General features: G+C 47.0%; 1 protein-coding gene and 1 long non-coding RNA gene across 5 annotated transcripts in view; one reads left to right on the plus strand and one right to left on the minus strand.

Annotated features, from left to right (window-relative positions):
- NTNG1 (netrin G1) overlaps positions 1-11760 on the plus strand; it is a 257442-nt gene extending 245682 nt beyond the window's left edge. For all 4 annotated transcript variants that reach the window (XM_053915207.1, XM_053915203.1, XM_053915205.1 and 1 more), the window contains one exon: positions 11194-11760. In XM_053915207.1, coding sequence (XP_053771182.1) covers positions 11194-11426 — 233 coding nt within the window. In that variant the 3' untranslated portion in view covers positions 11427-11760. The remainder of the gene's footprint in view (positions 1-11193) is intronic.
- Positions 10103-10898, minus strand: LOC112314041 (uncharacterized). Its single transcript, XR_002975753.3, has 2 exons — positions 10741-10898; positions 10103-10306 (listed from the first exon to the last, which is right to left on the minus strand). It is a non-coding gene; the product is annotated as an uncharacterized lncRNA (long non-coding RNA).
- Positions 11761-18516: the final 6756 nt, after the last annotated feature.

The following is an 18516-nucleotide window of genomic DNA, read 5'->3' on the forward strand; positions in this document are numbered from 1 at the left end:
AATCTCTCGGAGTCACAACAGCCACGCGAAGTGGCCTCTGTTGCAGATGAAAAAACAGGCTCAGAAATGTAGATCAGAGAGCTTTGCGTGGCGAGGCCCGTATTTGAACCCAGGCTTGTGGACAACACCGCAGCAAAAAAGAAACACTCAACTTTGCCCTCCGAATGTTGGGTGGCTCAGGAACTTATCAGTGGGAAAGGACAAGGCGAGTTGCAGTGGTCAGCAATGACTTTATTGAAAAGGTACGCTCACGACCTGTCGATAATTACCGCCCCTCTGTCCTTCCCTAACCTCGCTAACATATTTTAGATCCCTTGAACATTGGGGTCTCCGGGAGCAAATGACATTTTTGAAAATTAGCAGTCATTTATACTTGGAGCGCGGCGTCGCTAAATGACTCCTGTCGTTGTTGTTGTCCTCGCCTCGAATTTATCGGCACCAATTCATTTTGCCTTGACATGGGCATTAACGAGGAAATGGCTTTGTTTCATTCTGCCATTCTAAAATCACCTCTCAAGACATGGTTTGACATTGTCAGGGGGCGGTTATGAGGACAGCAAGACCACAGCAGACAAGAGTGACTCTTGGAGGGAAAAAATCATTAAGAAAAGTTACTGCTCTTTGATTTCAGTAGCTATTTTTCATACTTAAATATCCCTGCTGTTTAAAAATCCTGAGAGGGCTCAGCCCATATTTAGGGCACTCCTGCCAAGCACATACAGGAAAAATTGAGTCTCTAAGGAGACATTTGGCTACAGCTCAACAAACAGGAACCTCAGATTATATTTAGCTTTATGAAGTGCTCAAAAACATTCCGTCTCAAAGAAAATAATAATCGCACATGTGAATTAATGACACAATTATCTCTTTTTAGCCTCAGAGACTTGGATTTCCTGATGGCGACTACCAAAGGCCTGTGGTATCACTCTGCCCCCCACTCAGAATGTGGCCGTTTTATACATCGGCCACCCTTCACAATTCCCACACCAGCACGAAGAACACCAAACCCCCCTACTTGCGCTCTTCTATGTCCCCCTGGCGGCTTCTTACCTCCATCCCAGTCACAGTTTCCCTAGTCACCTTTCAACTGAAAAAAAAAACAAAAAAACCCCACAAAGTTTCTGATTCAGGGCCGAGTCTCTCCTGCCTTCCTTTTAACCCCAACGCTCATATCAAGGTCAGAGCTGATACATTTCCCCTGATGACCAATGAAGGGCACACATCTGAGCTCGGGCTCACCTGGCCACCTGGCTGTTCCCCTCCCCCACCCCCCTAACCCCCCCACCCCCGTCTATAGTGTGTCCTGGCTGGAAGGAAGAAACCTCGAACTGGTCACCATTCTTGTCCTGCCGGTGTTCTCCACTGCGAAGCCACATACGGGAAGCCCTGACCAGCCACGGAGTGCAGTTGTTACTCGGGTCCCTGGGCTACTTCCTCTCCCATTCCTCAAAAAATATGTCACCCTCCCTTCAAGAACCCACTTTACTCCTGCCTTTTCACGCTTACCCCCGACTACTTCCAGAAGCTAATATGAGGCCATCAGGGGAAACTTCCTTTCACTTCCCACTCTCCAACCTATAAAAGAAGCTTTATATCATTCTGTATCAATAACTACCTATCTATCATCTATCTACCAATAAGAGGTCAAAAGATGATGTTTATTTGTTTAATATCTATTGGGCTTCTATTTAGCGCCAGGGACAATGCCAATACTCATGCCGTAACCACAGTGAGCAGGTCACAGATGCGGTGCAGACGTGTCCACGTGGGGCAGGTGTGAGTCTCCTACAAAGTCAAGTTGTGGGAGGTAATATGTTCTCTTTAAATTAAATCTGCCTGTGGGCCGCTATGCTGGGAGGGTCGTGGGAAATTCAGTCACAGCCATTGCTGCAGCTTGATGCTCAAGTGCAAAAATGTCCCCTGTTTTGCATTAGTCTACACCAGGTAGCACGGCCTCAGGCTGCAGATCCCTTTAGCTCAGGAGGCTGTGCAGTCTCCGGCGAGGCGAGGAATCCCAGTGTGCAGGGCCCTCTCGTGATTAGAGGCCATGTAGGAACTCTTCTGGGGGAGTCCAACCTATGGCCCGCAGGCTGCGTGCAGCCCAGGACGGCTATGAATGAGGCCCAACACAAAACTGTAAATTTACTTAAAACATTATGAGGGTTTTTTGTGATGACGTGTCACACTGTATTTAATGGGGGCCGATCACAATGCTTCTTCTTCCTGTGTGGCCCAGAGATGCCAAAAGGTTGGACACCCTGTATGCCTTTTCCAGGATAATTATTATAGGCATTTAAGATAATTGGCAGTTTGATTAGAAATATATGTTAAGAACACGAGTAGTGAAATATGGCAAAATGTGGTCCCATGATTTCATTTCCTAAATGAATTACCTTTATCGCCTCAGTAAAAGAGACTTATTTTCTCAAGAAACAATTCTTTTCATGGACGTTTTAAAATCATCAGAGGACTATATCTTTATTGTAGGCAATTTGGAAAGAGTGCAAAGGATAAAGATGAAGACCGAAATTACTAAAGTCACCTGCCCTCCTGCCAGCCAGAGAGCAACACCGGCCACGTTTTTTGGCGGAATTCGTCGCAGCACTCTTTCTGAGGTTGCCGTTAGGAAAGGTGTCCGCCGAGGGTGACGTCGGTGTTCACGGGGATCACACTGGATAAAAATTTGTACAGCTTTCCCTCCTGACATAATGTCACACACTTTGAAATGATGGCTTCCCCCCTGCCGTGCGTGGCCATGGTATGGGACTGTGCCTTCCAGGGGACCCTGTCTTTCACCTCAGGCAAAAGAGTAGAGGTGGCACCTTTTTATTAAACCTGACAAGTACATTTTCTGACACCGGATGGGAAAGGCGGTGATTTCTCAGCAGCGTTTTTGTGAGCACCTTGCCTCTGTCTGCGTCTGAAGGTGTTGACCTAAATAGGATTTCAATACATCCTTCGTGATCGTTTTGGGAGAGGTGCCCAGCCTGCGGCCTGCAGGAGTCTCAGGAAATGAATTCTCTCTCAACATCAGCAGAGGCTTTTTTCAGGTTGCAAACACTGGAAACTTTGGAGAGCTCGGGGCGACGCCTTGCTCGCCTGTGCCGGTGTTACCAGGCATCTCCTGGAGCTGGGTGACGCTGTACTGCAGATGTGGCCTCCTTCACAATGAACGTGGCTTTGTAATGATGTTTGGGGCCGTACTGCCTTTGATCAGACAAGAGCAGGCGTTGCTCCCACAATCGGTGCTTACGTTCTGTGAGGAAGAAGAGAACGGCCGTTCTCAGATGGCAGAGCCTGCCGTACAGAGGACCCAGACCTGTATCACCACCCGGCTGACAGCTTCCACCTTTTCCTCACAGCCCTCCGCTCTGTCCCTCCACCTCAGTGCACTGAAACCACGTAGGCTGGATGCTGTCTCACGGGGATCGTGCCTCCAGCGCCGCTGTCCCCTGATGGATATCGACACAGACAGAGTGGAGACCGAGAGCAGGAGAGCATGGAGGCTCCCACTTCATGTTCCCTGGGGTTCCAGTCGAGATACTGGTTGCCTCTCACTGTCCCCAGCCCCACCATGCAGGGCTCTGCGGCGTACACAGGGCTGGAGACAAGTTCTCAGGAGCTGCACGCTGACCCCGCGCTGTCTCTATCTTACGCCTGCAGGGGACACGTGCGCACACACGCCATCTTTGAGGGAGGGCACTCGCTTCCTTTTTCACTTCAGGCACCTTGAACTGGAGAGGGAGTGACAGACTCATCACTGTGACCGAGAAAGGAACAAGGCCCTCACCTTCCAGCACGAGGGGTTGTGGGGGAGGTGTCGGACTCTTAGGTTGTGTTTCAGGATTCTTAAAGCTCCTCCTCAGAAGTCATCTCGAGGCTCCCAGCAGCTGGGAGGTGGGTGGGTAGGACGGGTGTTATTATCCTCGCCTCAGAAGCAGAGAAAGAGAGGCACAAAGAGGTGAAACAATTTTCCCAAGTTCACCCAGCCCATTAACCGCAGAGACCAGGCTTGAATCACAAGTCCTTCACCTGACTCTCTTCCCACTCCTCCTGCTTTTAGTGCAAAAAACAAAAAGCAAACAAACCAAAAAACCTCTCCCTGTTCCACGGGGCACCAGAGGAGACGGACAGGCCACACCGGTCCAGCCAAAACAGCCACCCGCATCCTCACCAAGACTCCTACTGTTGGGCCAGGAATCCAACAATCACGGATTCTATCACAAAGAGGAAGAATTCCCCACTGGTCGCCTTTTAACACGCTAGGCTTTCCACGAACAATATTTATGCAAGTCATTAAGCTCAAGAGAATTTCACAAACACCCGCTTCACACTCTCCCCCTACTCTCGAGTTGCCCCTGGAATGACCGCAGATTCCCCAGAAGACGGTGGCGTGTGCTTGGCTAACACGGTCATCTAGAACAGGCCCCTGGCGGATGGAGGAGGGTCAAATGGACCATTGTCACTGAGTGGCTTCCTGGTGTGTCTGAGGCCTCACAGACAGTGAGGGCTGCTCGGGACCAGGACTCAGGTCTCGTGTATCCCTATCTGTGTACCTTCCACTGCACCATGTCACCAGTCAGGGCCCGACAGAAGTGAGAACAGACAGGGAACAATGCAATTAGTGTACCTCTGATTCCACCCACAAGGCCGTGCGACAGCAGTCTGTAAAGTCCCTTCCGTTCCCCGGGAGCTAACCTGCGGGCTCCGTTTTAGATGTCTCATCTCACAGCTGAGTGAAACAGCTGCCGAGGCTGAATAAGTGGGTCATAATCCCAGCTCTTTATCTCCCTGCCACACGCTCTCAGACGCCTAAATCAGGACTGAATGCTGCTCGCATGCTTTTGTTATTAGCTGTTGGGCGGAGGTTATCCATTCTTTGACGTTTCTTTGAAAAGGATGGGAACAATTTGGAACATCGCTCCCTCAGCAATCCTGGGCTTGTTTCAGGTGGTGAAGGTAGAGGTCACTTTATTAATACAGCCATCAAGGAAGGTTGTCACGGTAACACATTGTATCAATTCCTTGAAGTGCGGGAGACAAAGCCAAAAAGAGAAACTTTCAAGTCTATAAATACAGGCCCAGCACTGCTCAAGTGCACAGCTCCCTGGCAGGGTGGACCTAAGCGTGTAGCTTTGAACGAGACCCAGAGAGGAAAAAGAAAACTTGCCTTTGGTAGTGTAATGGGTCATTATGACCATAATGTGAATAAGTGATCCTTCGGGTCACAGAGGAAAAAAAGAATACAGCAACTAGCAATACTAAGTCCCTGCTGGTGCCTGGGAGCATATGAAATCCCCCTGCAGGTCTGCTTTTCAATACCCTCCAGAAAGGACTGACAGAGGGAAAAGGAATCAAAGTCTCATAATTCACATTTTGACAATAGATTGAGGCTTGGGAAGAAGACATGGGTACAGCAATCGAGAAACCCAGCAAAATCAAGTTGCAGAATTGAGGGATTCAGCTACATCCCGGTGACCCTCATTATTCATGCTGCAGGAAAAGTAAAAAGATGTGAACGAGGGAGGAAGAGATGCTTCTTGTTTTCATTCTTTCAGTGTGAAAATTCAGAGCGTTTTCATCAACGCACAGTAATGGTGGGAGCTTATTTATCTACTGTGGCAGCTCGCTTACTGAAGCCGCGATGGGAATTAGTATAACCCCTTGCCGACTTCAGCCTCTCCACCAGAAAGGACCACGCTTCATCTTTTAGCCCCGTAACCGTGTTTGAGCCAAACAGTAACACTACACCCTTACCTAGCAGAGGCCACGGATTACCTTGGCCACTGCATTTGAAAGCGTTCCTGACATTGAAACATCGGGAGGTTGCAGGTCCTATGGTGTGATATTGGACACACCATAAATGAATTATTTTTATCAGGAGTAAAATGGTCCTTTAATAATTTAGTCCAGCTATGATCAAAGTAGTACTATGATAGCTTTTCATATCTAGGAGGTCACAGTTTATCATTATAAAGGGAATTAATTGTGCCTAGCAAATAACATTGGGCACCCAATACCGAATCAAGTGCTGTGGGAGGGATTTGGACATGAACCTTCTGTGTTCACTGCGATGGCACCTCTTAGACTGTGAAGAGAGAATCAGGACATGCTTACGGTCAGTACTTCCCCAAGTCAGTTCAGCATTTTCAGTTTAAGGCGCATCCACACAGACGGGCATCAGGTGAAGAGGGTGCTTGCTATTTGCTGCTAGGTGCACGTTGGATGGAAATCCTTCCCTAGTTAGATTTCCAGTCTGCAGCTACTCACAAGATAAAACAGAGGTAATGCCAGGATTGCAAGTGAGTGCTGCCGGTTCTATCAGCTGGTGGCAGATGCCCGAACCCTTGTGTTGAGAGAGATTCTGAAGTGCAGTGCAAGCGAGTGCCACAGTTAGGCAGCTGTGTCTTCTAGGTACTGGGGAAAACGAGAGTAATACACACGTGTTTGCCATTCCCAACCTGGACCTCCGGTATTCAGGGTTATGTTGGATATCCGAGCTGATTTGCATTTGGAGCACTGCCTAAATGTGGTAGAACTTAGCTGTGACATTGAATGCTATGCACAAGGACCTCACCTGGTCACAGTGTGGGGTGACAGCAAACAACAGCTGGTCAGCACAACTGAAAATCGACTGAGGGTCGACAGAGTGGTACCCGCTGTCTTGGGCAGCACAGAATACAGCTCTGCGCGGTGGCCTTTCCCCTAACTGGGGGGCCTGGCCTCTGGCTCTGCTTCTACCCCAAACTGCTTTCAGCTTCCTGAGCTAGAGTTCCTGGGTTTCCCTCAAGCTCTGATTTCACCCTTTCTATCAAAGCAAAGCACAACAAAAGACAGAGGGTGATTGGGGTTCCACTTACCCTTTAATTGTGAGCAGCATTACAGGGTGTGTCTCTGAACCCAATCTTCTGCATTTATACCCCCAGGAAGATAACCCCCTCTTTCATTCCAACTTCTAGTACTTACTCTCACCTCGAATCCCCATGGCTCCTCACCTGAAAAACTCCTGGTCTCGGATCTAGAATCGCCAAGGCGCCTTTGTTCCCCTTTCCCCAATGTCTGTAAGGGCAACTGTTCCTCTCCATTGCTCCGGCTAACACCCTCAGCCAGGCCTTCCTCACCGAACTCCAGCGTTAACAGAGGAGTGGTCCTTCTGGTGGGGGCCGTCCTGCAACATGCAGGACGTTTAGCAGCATCTCTGGCTTCTACATACTAGCATGTCCTTTCCGGGGTTGTGACAACCAAATAACATCTCCAGACATTGCCAAGTGTCCCCTGGGAGGCACAGCCAGCCACTCCCTGTTGAAAACCACTACTTCGGATTGACAGCCAAAGACCTCTATGCAATGTTCATTCCTCACATTTCTTCAACCCTTTTTCTAATTATTCCAAAATCCCTTCTTCGGGAGTCAGTAAGAGCATGCCATGCTTAATTGCATGTGTCCCTGTCCCAACTCAAAGTGTCGTTCCTCTCAGACACTTCCTTTTGTCTCTTTGTTCCTAGACCCAGGCCATCACAGCGGGAGGCCCTCTCTGATTCTTTTCCTGCCCTCCCTGCGCTTTGGCAACATCTTTCGCTCTCAGCATCCTTCATGGTCACTGTTTCTCTTCCTGTGTCTGAAACGCTAATATTCTCCAGTGTTCTACCTCCAGTTCTCATTTCTACTTCATCTGTGTTCTACCAGGATGAGGTCCTCTACTCCTGCAGCCTTACCCTTTGTCACGATGACCCATCAGCCCTGTCACAAATCTGAATCTCCTGAACCCTTAATGAGCTTTTCCTGCTTGTAACAAGACCCCTGAAAGAGAGCCTACACCCTCAAGGTCAATAGGTCCAAAACGAGGTTGGCACAGGAACCTCCATGGAGTGGGGGGATGGAGCTGGTTCGATAAATGCTGAGCCCTGTTCAACTGCAGCTGTTGGAAGAGGGACCATTGCTGAAGCAATCCTGTTAGGAAGAGCCATGCAGTGGGGAAAAGGGGAGAATCTCTTCTTCCTCCCTCTTACCTCCTCTGCTCTCTCTACCGCCCGCTGTGGGTGGAAGCCAACAGACAACTTGCAGGGTTCTGGCCCCAACATCAGAAGGATGGCTGGATTTAGAATTGGGAGACAATTGCTTAATAGCCAGCACAATGCTCCTTCACGTCTATGTGCCTTTACTTAGAGTTTCCCAACCCTAATGCTTTCTGCCACAGCTGCCTGGTGCACGCCTCTGTTGCAATACCGTCTTCTTTCTTTAATCTACTCCACTCTCCCCCCAAATAATTATTCACACCAGCATCTGAGTTCCCCTAGCAGTTTGCAGATGCTCCCTTTATTGTCTTTTTTATATTGTATCATAATTATTTCTATATATGCTCATTTTGTTTGTTTTCTGCCAAACTGTGAGCTCCCTTAGGGCAGGTAGAGTAACAGCTGTAAAATCTAGCAGGATGCCTGGCACGCCACAGATACGCTGGTTCAGTTGGATGGAATGAGAGGGGCGCTTTAATGAAATTAATATGACATCATTTCTTGTATATATTTTATCTTCCTAACCAGACTTGAACTCCATAAGAGCTGAGCTTTATATTTCTTTTATGTCTTCATGGCATTTAGTAGAAAGTTGCATGTGCTGAGGAAGAGCTCAATGATATTTGTTAGCCATCCAGTTTATTCAATGAGCACCACGATTTTGGTTCAAAGACACACAAAGATGGAGCGTAAGTTTATGAGTAGCAGGTAAGGTCTGTAGTTAGGTTTAGATGTGTTTCTAGCACACGATTCCAACAGAGTGTGGTGTGCGCATGGCCAGGTTCCGTCTTTGTTGAAAGGCTAGCACAATCAAGAGACTCAAAGGAATATGTCTTACAGTGAATCCTAAAGTGATGAAATATATTCTAGGTTTCTTTTTTCCCCCTGTTTCCCTCTTACAGGAAATACATTCCCCCAGTTCATGAGGTTACATCTATTCCTTGTATGTTTATTAACTTCTTCACAATCATCAACATCAACCAGTAGATGATTTAAATGTAGAAAAGGCATTGAATTTTAACTTAATCACCAACTTCTTGAAAAAAGAAACCTCTGTTCAACAGCTGATTTATATTTAGGCTCAGGAAGAAGCAAAAAAGCTTTTTTTTTTTTTTAAAGGGGAGCGATATTTAATTAACTATTGATTTCTTCTCAATTACTCAAGGCAAGCAATTATCGATATTGATAGAACAGATATTTCCTTAGCTCCAGTACCTAAATGAAAGGAAATATTCCATTCAGCAATCTGCTGCCCGGAATCAAAATGCTGAGAATCTTTAACTTTAAATGCAAACAGTTATTTGGATCTGTTTATTCCACGTGGCCCCAATTAAACAGATATTTCCTGAAGTGTAAGCAAAACAAAATCCTGAAAACCTATGCATGCTTTCCAAATTAACAACCAAAGAAAAAAAAAAGGAAGGAGAAGGCTTTTGACAGTTTTGACTATGATCTAATCCTTCTCCACTTGTAGACTTGACCTCCCGACTACAGCCCTTGACATTTTTAACCCTGACTCCTAAAATACTATAATGTGGGCCTACCACTCACCATTTCTACGCTGCCCAATGAGAGCTAGCTTGTGTAACCATCTGCTGTATCCTTTATAGCTGGAACACCACCTTGTCTATCAAGATTTTGAGCTGCAGGGTTTAGTAGGCCTTAGTTGTCACTTCTGTCATTTACAGATAGCAAGTGTGAGTACATTTGAACATTACACCACACATTATGCAACCGCCACAGAGAGGTCGCCAAGGAATGGTGGAAGGTAACACAGGGCCCTGTCTAGGCCACTTGGCTATCCACTCTCTGAGCTCCCTCCCCCATTTCTTTCTCAGCTCCACTGCACACAGACGGTTAATTAGCATGTCTGTAAGAAGCTACTTCGGAAGGCGACATGACCATGGAACATGACTAATGATAAGACAACGCTCTCTACTGAATTACTCCTTGGGAGATGGGGGTTATTTTTTTTGCAACACTTTGCAGTTGATAGAAATATCGAGTGTGTGTATGTGTGTGGTTAAGTCACATGGTACCCCTGGGGAAATTGAACCATGGCATTAAAAAAAAAAAAAAAGAAAGAAAGAAAGAAAAAAAAGGCTCTAATTTATTTTTTAACGAACTCCTTTTTCTGCTCTGCCCCCAACGCCCGCTCCAGAGTGTTTCCACGTGCGGAGTGCTTGCGCAGCATCTGTCGCTGGGCAGTGTTCTTGGCTCCTTTACTTGCTGTTGTTTTCATGTCCCCGGGTTCTACTTAACATTCTGCTAAACCAGTGAAACCTTGATTATCTAAAAGAATCAGAAACCTGACGTTAATGAGGATAACCAGAATTGTTGAAGAACCAAGAAATTATTAGAGGTGAAAGTTACATGACAGGGACCGCAAACGAATTTCAGTCTCTGGAATTGCCCGTCTTGACTTATTCAAATGAAGGGGATCGATCGGTGAGCAGAGTGAAATTTGGGTAATCAGGGTTTCACCACTGCATCTATTATCCCTGGCAAACCAAGGTAACCTTGGACTTTACTTCCCAAATTTACAAGAGGATAAAAATCCTAATGGGCTGTCAGAGGGCAGAAGTGACTGCTCTTCTTCACACCTCTGCGCAAAACTGCTTTCTCTCTTCCCTTGTGGCTGCCGCCTGGAGCATGCCGCCTGCCCCCTGTCCCATCCTGTCCCTTCCAGTTGGCTTCTGTCATCGTGCATGCGACACTGGAATCACCTGCAGGGAGAATGTCGCATCCCTTTGAGGCTCTTGGTCATTTTCGCAATCCTGCTTTGCATTTTAATTAGCTTCATCTGGCTTCAAAGCTCTGCATTCTTGCATGAGGCACTTGTCCTTTAACAACCCGGGAGGTCACTGCAGGTGTCCAGTGAGAAGCCACTGCCAAAGCAGGTGTACTACGTTACCTTGTGCTCTATAGCCCGAAACGCACAACGGTGACATCTCAGGTTGCAGCCAAAATCTGTAGAAGAAGAACGGATGGTGCAAACAAAGGCAGCAAACCACCTGTGTTTGGAAATTGGAGTCACGTGCTTAGTTTGCAGCGGGGAGGGGGGAGCGCGGAATCGATAGAGATTTTCTTTTAAGCTGAAAACATGATGTACCAGATGAACTTAAATTGATTCTGCTTCTCCTCCCCGCGCCCCGCTCCCCTCCCCCCTCGTTCTGCAGCCAATGTCTGCGACAACGAGCTGCTGCACTGCCAGAACGGAGGGACTTGTCACAACAATGTGCGCTGCCTGTGCCCCGCCGCCTACACGGGCGTCCTGTGTGAGAAGCTGCGGTGCGAGGAGGCCGGCGGCTGCGGCTCGGGCTCGGGCTCCGGCCCGGGGGCGTCCCCGCTCCGCCGCCCGGCGCTGCTGGTGACCGCGCTGCTGGCCACCGCCGGCCCCCTGGTGATCTAGGCCTCGCGGTAGCCACCGGCCGGGCTGTGCCCTCGGGAAGCAGACGCGGCCCAAGCATTTGCTACTGACCTAGAAACCCCCACGCAGACACCCCCACTCAGACGCAGGGAACGAACTCGAGAGGCCCGACTGAACTAAGCCATATTCGTCAGCCGCGGGCGCACCTGCGAGTCTGTTCCCTTCTGGCTCCGGAGCGGGCAGCGGCTGGTAGTGTCACTGAAGACCGCGTGGCCAGCGCAGAGCCGATTGCCGGTGGGAAAGGCTGGGACACCCCCCACCCCGGGCGCCCTCCAACAACAGGAAAGACTGAAACGCAAATCGACCGACCTAGTAAACGCGTGTACGCTCACGCGGCGCGCCCCAGTACCACCCGGCCCAGAGCGGGGCGGCCGAGCCGGAGCGCTCTCCGTGGGCGCGCGCGTCTGTCCCGGCCGCTGCCCTCAGGCAGGGCCGGTCTCAGCCCCTGACTCCTTTCCAACCTGTGCTTTAGTGAACGTGGCTCTGTAACCCTCGGTGGTTGAAAGATTTCTTTGTCTGATGTCGGTGATGCACATGTGTACCAGCCCCTCCAGAAGCTCGAGCCAGGCGCGCCCCGCCTGTCCACGCGGCACTGAGTCGTCCCAGCACCCGGTGCCCGCGCCGCGCCCACTGTCCGAGAGTGGCCATAGGAAAAAAGAGAAAGTGTATCTATCCTTTTGTATTCAAATGAAGTTATTTTTCTTGAAATACTGTAATATGTAGATTTTTTTGTATTCTTGCCAGTTTGTGTTACCAGACAATCTGTTCCTGTCTCTCATTCGAATCAGCAAAGACTGACGTTTTACTTTGTTCTCTTCCCTTCTGTTCTGTTTCATTGTGCAGAGATTTCTCTGTAAGGGCAACGAACGTGCTGGCATCAAAGAATATCAGTTTACATATATAACAAGTGTAATAAGATTCCACCAAAGGACATTCTAAGTGTTTTCTTGTTGCTTTAACACTGGAAGATTTAAAGAATAAAAATTCCTGCAGAAATGATTTCAGGAATTCGTATTGCAATTTCTTAAGAGGAAAGGAGAAGCCACCAAGCTGTTCCACACTCACTTTACTGATTCCTATGTGGACTGAACACACTCAGCTGACGAATTCAGTTCACCCAGGAAGATGGAATGATGTTCCCTAGCTTGGACAGCTTCTGCAAAATATGAGACTATCTCCACTTGGGAAAATGATAACAGAAAAAAAAATCTAAGCGATTGCCAAGATTATGCCAAAGCCTGTTGGCAGAGTACTAAGAGACTTTTATTTTTCAGTCATGCTATTTTCACAGATTGATGGGACCATATGACTCTAGGGACGCTGATCTATGTATCTTTCCAAATACAGTGTTTACATAAGTGTCATAAGGGGCAACCCGGGGAACCAGGGAAGTCGCAGGGAAATTGAGTGATTAGCAATTGGACTTTGAATATATCCAGATGAACTATTTAGAGGAAATATCAAATATACAGCAGCAAGTAGGCATAACTGCTGTTCCTGAGAATAAAGTTTGTTTTAAATACCGCCCAAGGTGTAATACATTCTTGTTTCCGCCTTTTATCAGGCCAATTACCGTGCAAGGCAGCAAGGGGAGGCGGGCGGGGGGAAGCATGACTGGGTCTCAGGGTAGCTCACACGACACTGTTCATCGCTTCCCCAGCACACTTGTCCTGCAGGTGACAAATACATCTGCAGCAGCCTCGCCTCCTGGACCTACACACAGTTACCAGCCCAAATCAGAGCCTTAAAGAAATGAGGTTGTACATGACCGGGCAGCACAGTGAGCTCTGGTAGAGGTAGGTCAGGAGCCTGCTTCCCGTCTGAATCCTTTGCCCAGGGGTTTTTCACCACTCCCTGCTGAAACGGGGTGGGGTGGGGGTGCATAATGTCTTCTGATAAACAAGCCAGCTAAAAACTAGATAAAGGAACAGTGTGTCTTATTGGTTTTGTTCCCAGAAAAGCCAATTCAAAGAAGGCAATAAAAGGTAAACAGGTAACGCCTGCCCTGCCTGCCACCCCACGTCTCAGTCGATTGAATGTTTGCTATGCTAACCCACAGTCTCTTTCTGTGTAAGAAATAAGGAAAGATGGAAATAAATTAGAGCTCTGGCTGAGTGCCAGAGTGGCCAACCAGAAACTGGAGATTTACATGAGAAATACAAACAGCAAATTACCTATCAAGCTCACCGAAGACTACATGTGAAAACGCCAAGAACACAAAGAGTCTGAGATTCCTCCTTATGATGAGGCAGATTTCCCATATCAAAGTTGGGATTTACTTTGTCTCACCGTTTATTAGCACAGACCAAAGGCAGACTGTGTTCTTTCCAGCCACGACGCACTTTCTGTCACCACGCCCGGGAGTCACACTGCACGTTTCATTTCAATACCTGGGATTCCAGAAGCTAGTTCCAAAATTTAATGAAGGCCTGATCTAAATCACTTCATCTGCATTTTATCTTTATGAGGCTCAAGGGATCTAAATTGAGGAGGAATATATTGCGCTCAGTGTATTTACATATAGTTTTATGAATTTCCTAAAACGATGTGATCTGCTTTTAATAAAAAGTCACTTTTAGGTATCTAACCCCTGGGAATGAAATGTTCTTTTGAATCTGGATTCTCAGATTCCTCTAAAGGGTGGGTTTCTTTGAAGAAACCCAACTCGGTGGATTTCTGTTTGTTTGCTTGCTTGCTTTCTGGCATTCTTGCAAAGCAGGTTCCATGTATAAGAGTAGGTCTTAAGAGCACGATTGGGTTGAAAAGTGGGCACTGAATTGTTCACACACTTAAGGTCTAGTGCTTGTTCTGCCTGTATTTGGATTAACCTTTAAGGTGGCTTAATTCAGTCGTGTGTGAGCTCATCTGTCAACTTCACCGTAAAGTAAAATTATGGTTCTTTCCATCAATACCACTGATGAGCCTAAGACTTCAAAGACATCTTGGTCCAAAGGTTCAGCTCCGTGGAAAGTGTTGGTCTTTATAAGAAAGGGGTTGGACCACCCCGCAGCGATGTGAGAGTGCTTTGTTTCCAACCCGTCCGCAGCCTGGAGGAGGAGCTGCAGTCCCAGCAAAGGGAGGCCCTTGCTTGGAGGGGTCCATTCGGATCCTCCTCCGCCTTCATCTCAGTAGTAAGGAACGTAGAATTCCCTACCCAATGTCCTGCACATTTTGGGGGGTGTGTGCACCTCTTCTGGGAGTCCAGACTCCTGAAGGCAGGCCACCCCCGGAGTGCAGCCCCTGAGCACAGGGGGTTAACCCGGAGGAAACACGTATGGGTAGGTGAGCAGCCTGGGCCTCAAAGTGCACACTGGGGAATTCACACAGGAGTGAGCAGAGGCTCTTTGCAGTGAACACCAGAGCTCAGGGATGGAAAAGAAGGAGCTAAGGGGGAAGGGGGAATAGCCTGGGGCTGCCTCAGGGCCAGCTGGGACAGCACTCTGAGCAGTATAACGACTCTAAATCTACACCCAAGCTCCCAATTGCTATGAAAGCATTTCCATCAAGGTAGCCGAAAGAACATTGTTATTTAACACTATGTTAGTTTAATGTATGACTCTTCAGTATTTAGACATATGGCCTATGGGTTTCACCAGTCCTTGTGTCCTGGCCCCTGCTTAGTGGACCTCCCTGGCTTGAGGTGCCCTTGAGTCCAGTTGCTAAGTTGGCACAGATCATTCACCCAGGAAACAGAAAGGAAGGCGCAGGTTTGGAGAAGGCCTAGGGGCCACCATTGGTGGTTAGTGCTCTGCCTCACCTTTTTTCAGGCCTGTGGCCTCACTGGATAGAATATGAGAACTTTGGGATGGACTGGGACAGCGGTGAGGAGACCGTGAAATCAGGTCTTTGGTCCCATCGCCCTCACTCCCCACCATCAGCAGCCTAGGACTACAGGGATGCAAAGTCCCCGAGGTCGGAAAGGGGGTACTCTGTGCTGTATGGGAAAGGGGCTGTTGTACTTCCCCTACTGTTAAATATTAAATGAAATACCTGTTTAACAGCTTCTCTGCTCACAGAACTACACAGGCTCTGTTAGACCTTTGAACTACACATTCTATGTATTTACATATGGGATGCTGTGTATTTATGACCTGGTATGATTTAAAGCTTCATCTTCCAAAATCTGAACTAGACGTCTTTACCCATCGTTTGTATTCCCAGTTTTTATTGACAAGGACGGCAAGAGTGGTAGAAACTAATCTGATACTTGAACAATCTGAATAACTGTGTAAAACTCTAGGATTTATTTTGAGAACACCCAATCGGACCGCCTTAATGATATATAGGAATAAAAATATGGATACAGAACACCCCCAGGGTTTTGATCCAAATGTCTGGCTGTGAACAATTCTTCCTTTGCCTCAGGAAATCAGGACTCTGTGCTGATCAACTGTCTTTCTCAGAAATATCCAGTGTTCATCTGGCACCAAAATTGCGACAGTTGTGACTATTTCCATATACAAGAATTTTTCACTTTTAACTTTTAAATTTTTTTCACTTTTAATTTTTAAAGTTAAATTTTAACTTTGTTTACCCTAAAAGTAGTTCTTCCCTTTAGTTACCTAATATGGATGCCAGCATAAACTTCCCACAAACATAATATGATGTCAGGGAGAATCAGGAATGCCACCCCTCAATTTTGAATTTTCACCAACAATCTTGGGAAGAAAGAGGTAACTCTTCACAACACCTGGGAAGCTATGACTCATATATTACCATCTTCATTTTGCATCTGAAGAGTCAAATAACTAAGAAACAGACATGTGTCTTCTGTAAATCATCACTGCATTTAACTAAAAAATGAGAAACTAACATCTATGAAAAACTTACATGAACCCTGAAAAATGTCGTTATTTAAGATCTGTTGTGGCAGAAAAATCCTGCCCCTAATACACTTTTAGCATGAGTCGGGAAACAAGTCTACCAAGAAGACTTAAGTGACTTTAGGGCACGTTGTTTTAAATTTATACACAGTCTGTCCAGAAAGTAAATGTTAAATGAAAAATAAAGACATTTATTGAAGAAGATACAAGATACAAGAAGCATTGTAATAGGACAAGGATGCTTCAGTCCCCTTGGAAGTAGGCACATTGGGACCTCACACAGTTCTCCTAATTGCCATCAGCTGCCCCGAGGTATCTTCCTGAATCTCATCAATGGTCTGAAATCTCTTCCCCTTGGGAAAAGCCAGAAGTCGCAGGGCCCCAAATCTGGGCTGTAGGGGGTCTGAGTCACTTGGGTGATTTGATATTTTCCAAAAAAACTCTGCATGAGACGTGATGCATGAGCAGGTGTGTTAAGGTGATGAGGCTTCCAATCACCAGTTGCCCATAGCTGCAGCCTTCAGAATCATCCAAATAGTTCCCATGGAGAAATGTTCAAGCTTAATGCAAAATTTGACACAGATTTGAAACTCAACTGGCTCATTTTGAATGTGATGGCCACACAGAGCACATGCTCATTCAACAAGAGTCTACCGCCCCCCACTGACTAGTACAGTGAAGTCATTGTTGTTCTCACATGCGCATTCCAGTCCACTCTCCCTGGCTGCTGGGTCACATCGATGTTACGCAAACCATCCTCATTATATGAATAATAGCTGGACTTTTTCTGGACAGACCTCATATTTGAGCATTTAACAAATGCTGAAATCCCCCCTGTACCTTCTCCCATCACCCAAGAGCCCCTTTTAACTGATGGGTGAATCCAAATATAGTAAGAACATTTAAAATTATGTGATGTTTTTATTAACCTAAAATGATAGCTGGTAAAATGGGCCATTACTCTGTAAGACCTAATTAAGTTAACACTAAAGATGTAGCTAAGCTCGAAAGTAAAAATAATACCCATTTTCTTAACCAAGTCCCACTTTTTTCAAAAGCATCACTTTAACTATGATTTAATTAGTGAACTATGAATTCTGTGGGGGGAAAAAAAACAGAAGAGAGGAAAGATAATTACTACCCCTCCTACATCTGTCTGGATAGACTCAAACTCCTACGTGACAAGAATGTGTCAAGTTATATTAAAGGCAAACCGTACCACGGCGGGTGTCCTCCAGCCGCCCTGCCCGATGCCGGCATGTTAAAGCTTTGCTCTTACAGGAGGCAGCCATTCTAATCTAATAAGAGGAGGGAAATAGCGGAAAAGCACACACCTGAAGTCCTATTAAGAATAGGTGATTCTTTCTTCCCCAGGCAGGCAGGAACATAATGTCATTTCTATTCGTTTGTGCTTGTGCTCTGACGGAGGGCCGTTCCTGGGGAGGGATGGCTTTCCCTCTGCCAGTGGGGAGCAGCGAGAACACATTCTCCGAGGAAATAGCATTCTGCTATTTGCCAGTCCTACCCACCGCGTGAAGCCCTGAGTAATTGTCTTGGCTCTCGTGGCGTGAGAAACACCTGAAGGCAGAGAGATTGGTGCCATCCCTCTCCTTCTCATTTTCTCCCCCTCGGGGACAGAGAGAGAAAAGACAGGACAACGGGCCCACACCGAGGATGATGATGTTCACCAGAAGGATCTTTCAGGTGGCGGATGCCTAATTAGGAAGACCCCAGTTAAATATTTAGTTGAATAGCAAGCGTGACAGGTTTCGCAGCCATTTTACAAGCCCTTAAACACGTGTTTCCATCCTGTGCGGTTACGATTCCTGATTGGGAAAGCAGTCAAATCTAAGTGCGTTCTGATCGATGGTCTCATTCTGCCCAGTAGACCCGACAACACGGGACAGTGGCTCTTTCAAAAGTGACTTCCTCACTTGCAGTTCAAACCAGATTTGGGGAGGGCCGTGAAGGCGTCTAGCGATGGCGTGCTTTCAATTACATGTATGATTTTGTGGCTACAGGATTTCATTTTCCCCTGGGCAGAGGATCTATTACCCTCGCTATTTTTTTTTTAATTTATAAAAGGCCTAAGAATGTAACGGTGACTGCTCTAACACCTAAGGTTAGGATGTGCCCTACCTGAGGAAGGTCTGTTTAAATGAAAATTTGTTGACAGGGGATGTGTGAAAATAACACGCAGGAGTCTGAGAACACGTGTTCCAGTGTTCGTCGGCTTACTACTCGTTTCA

This window comes from Desmodus rotundus, chromosome 12 (genome assembly GCF_022682495.2).
Source record: "Desmodus rotundus isolate HL8 chromosome 12, HLdesRot8A.1, whole genome shotgun sequence".
NCBI lineage: Eukaryota > Metazoa > Chordata > Mammalia > Chiroptera > Phyllostomidae > Desmodus > Desmodus rotundus.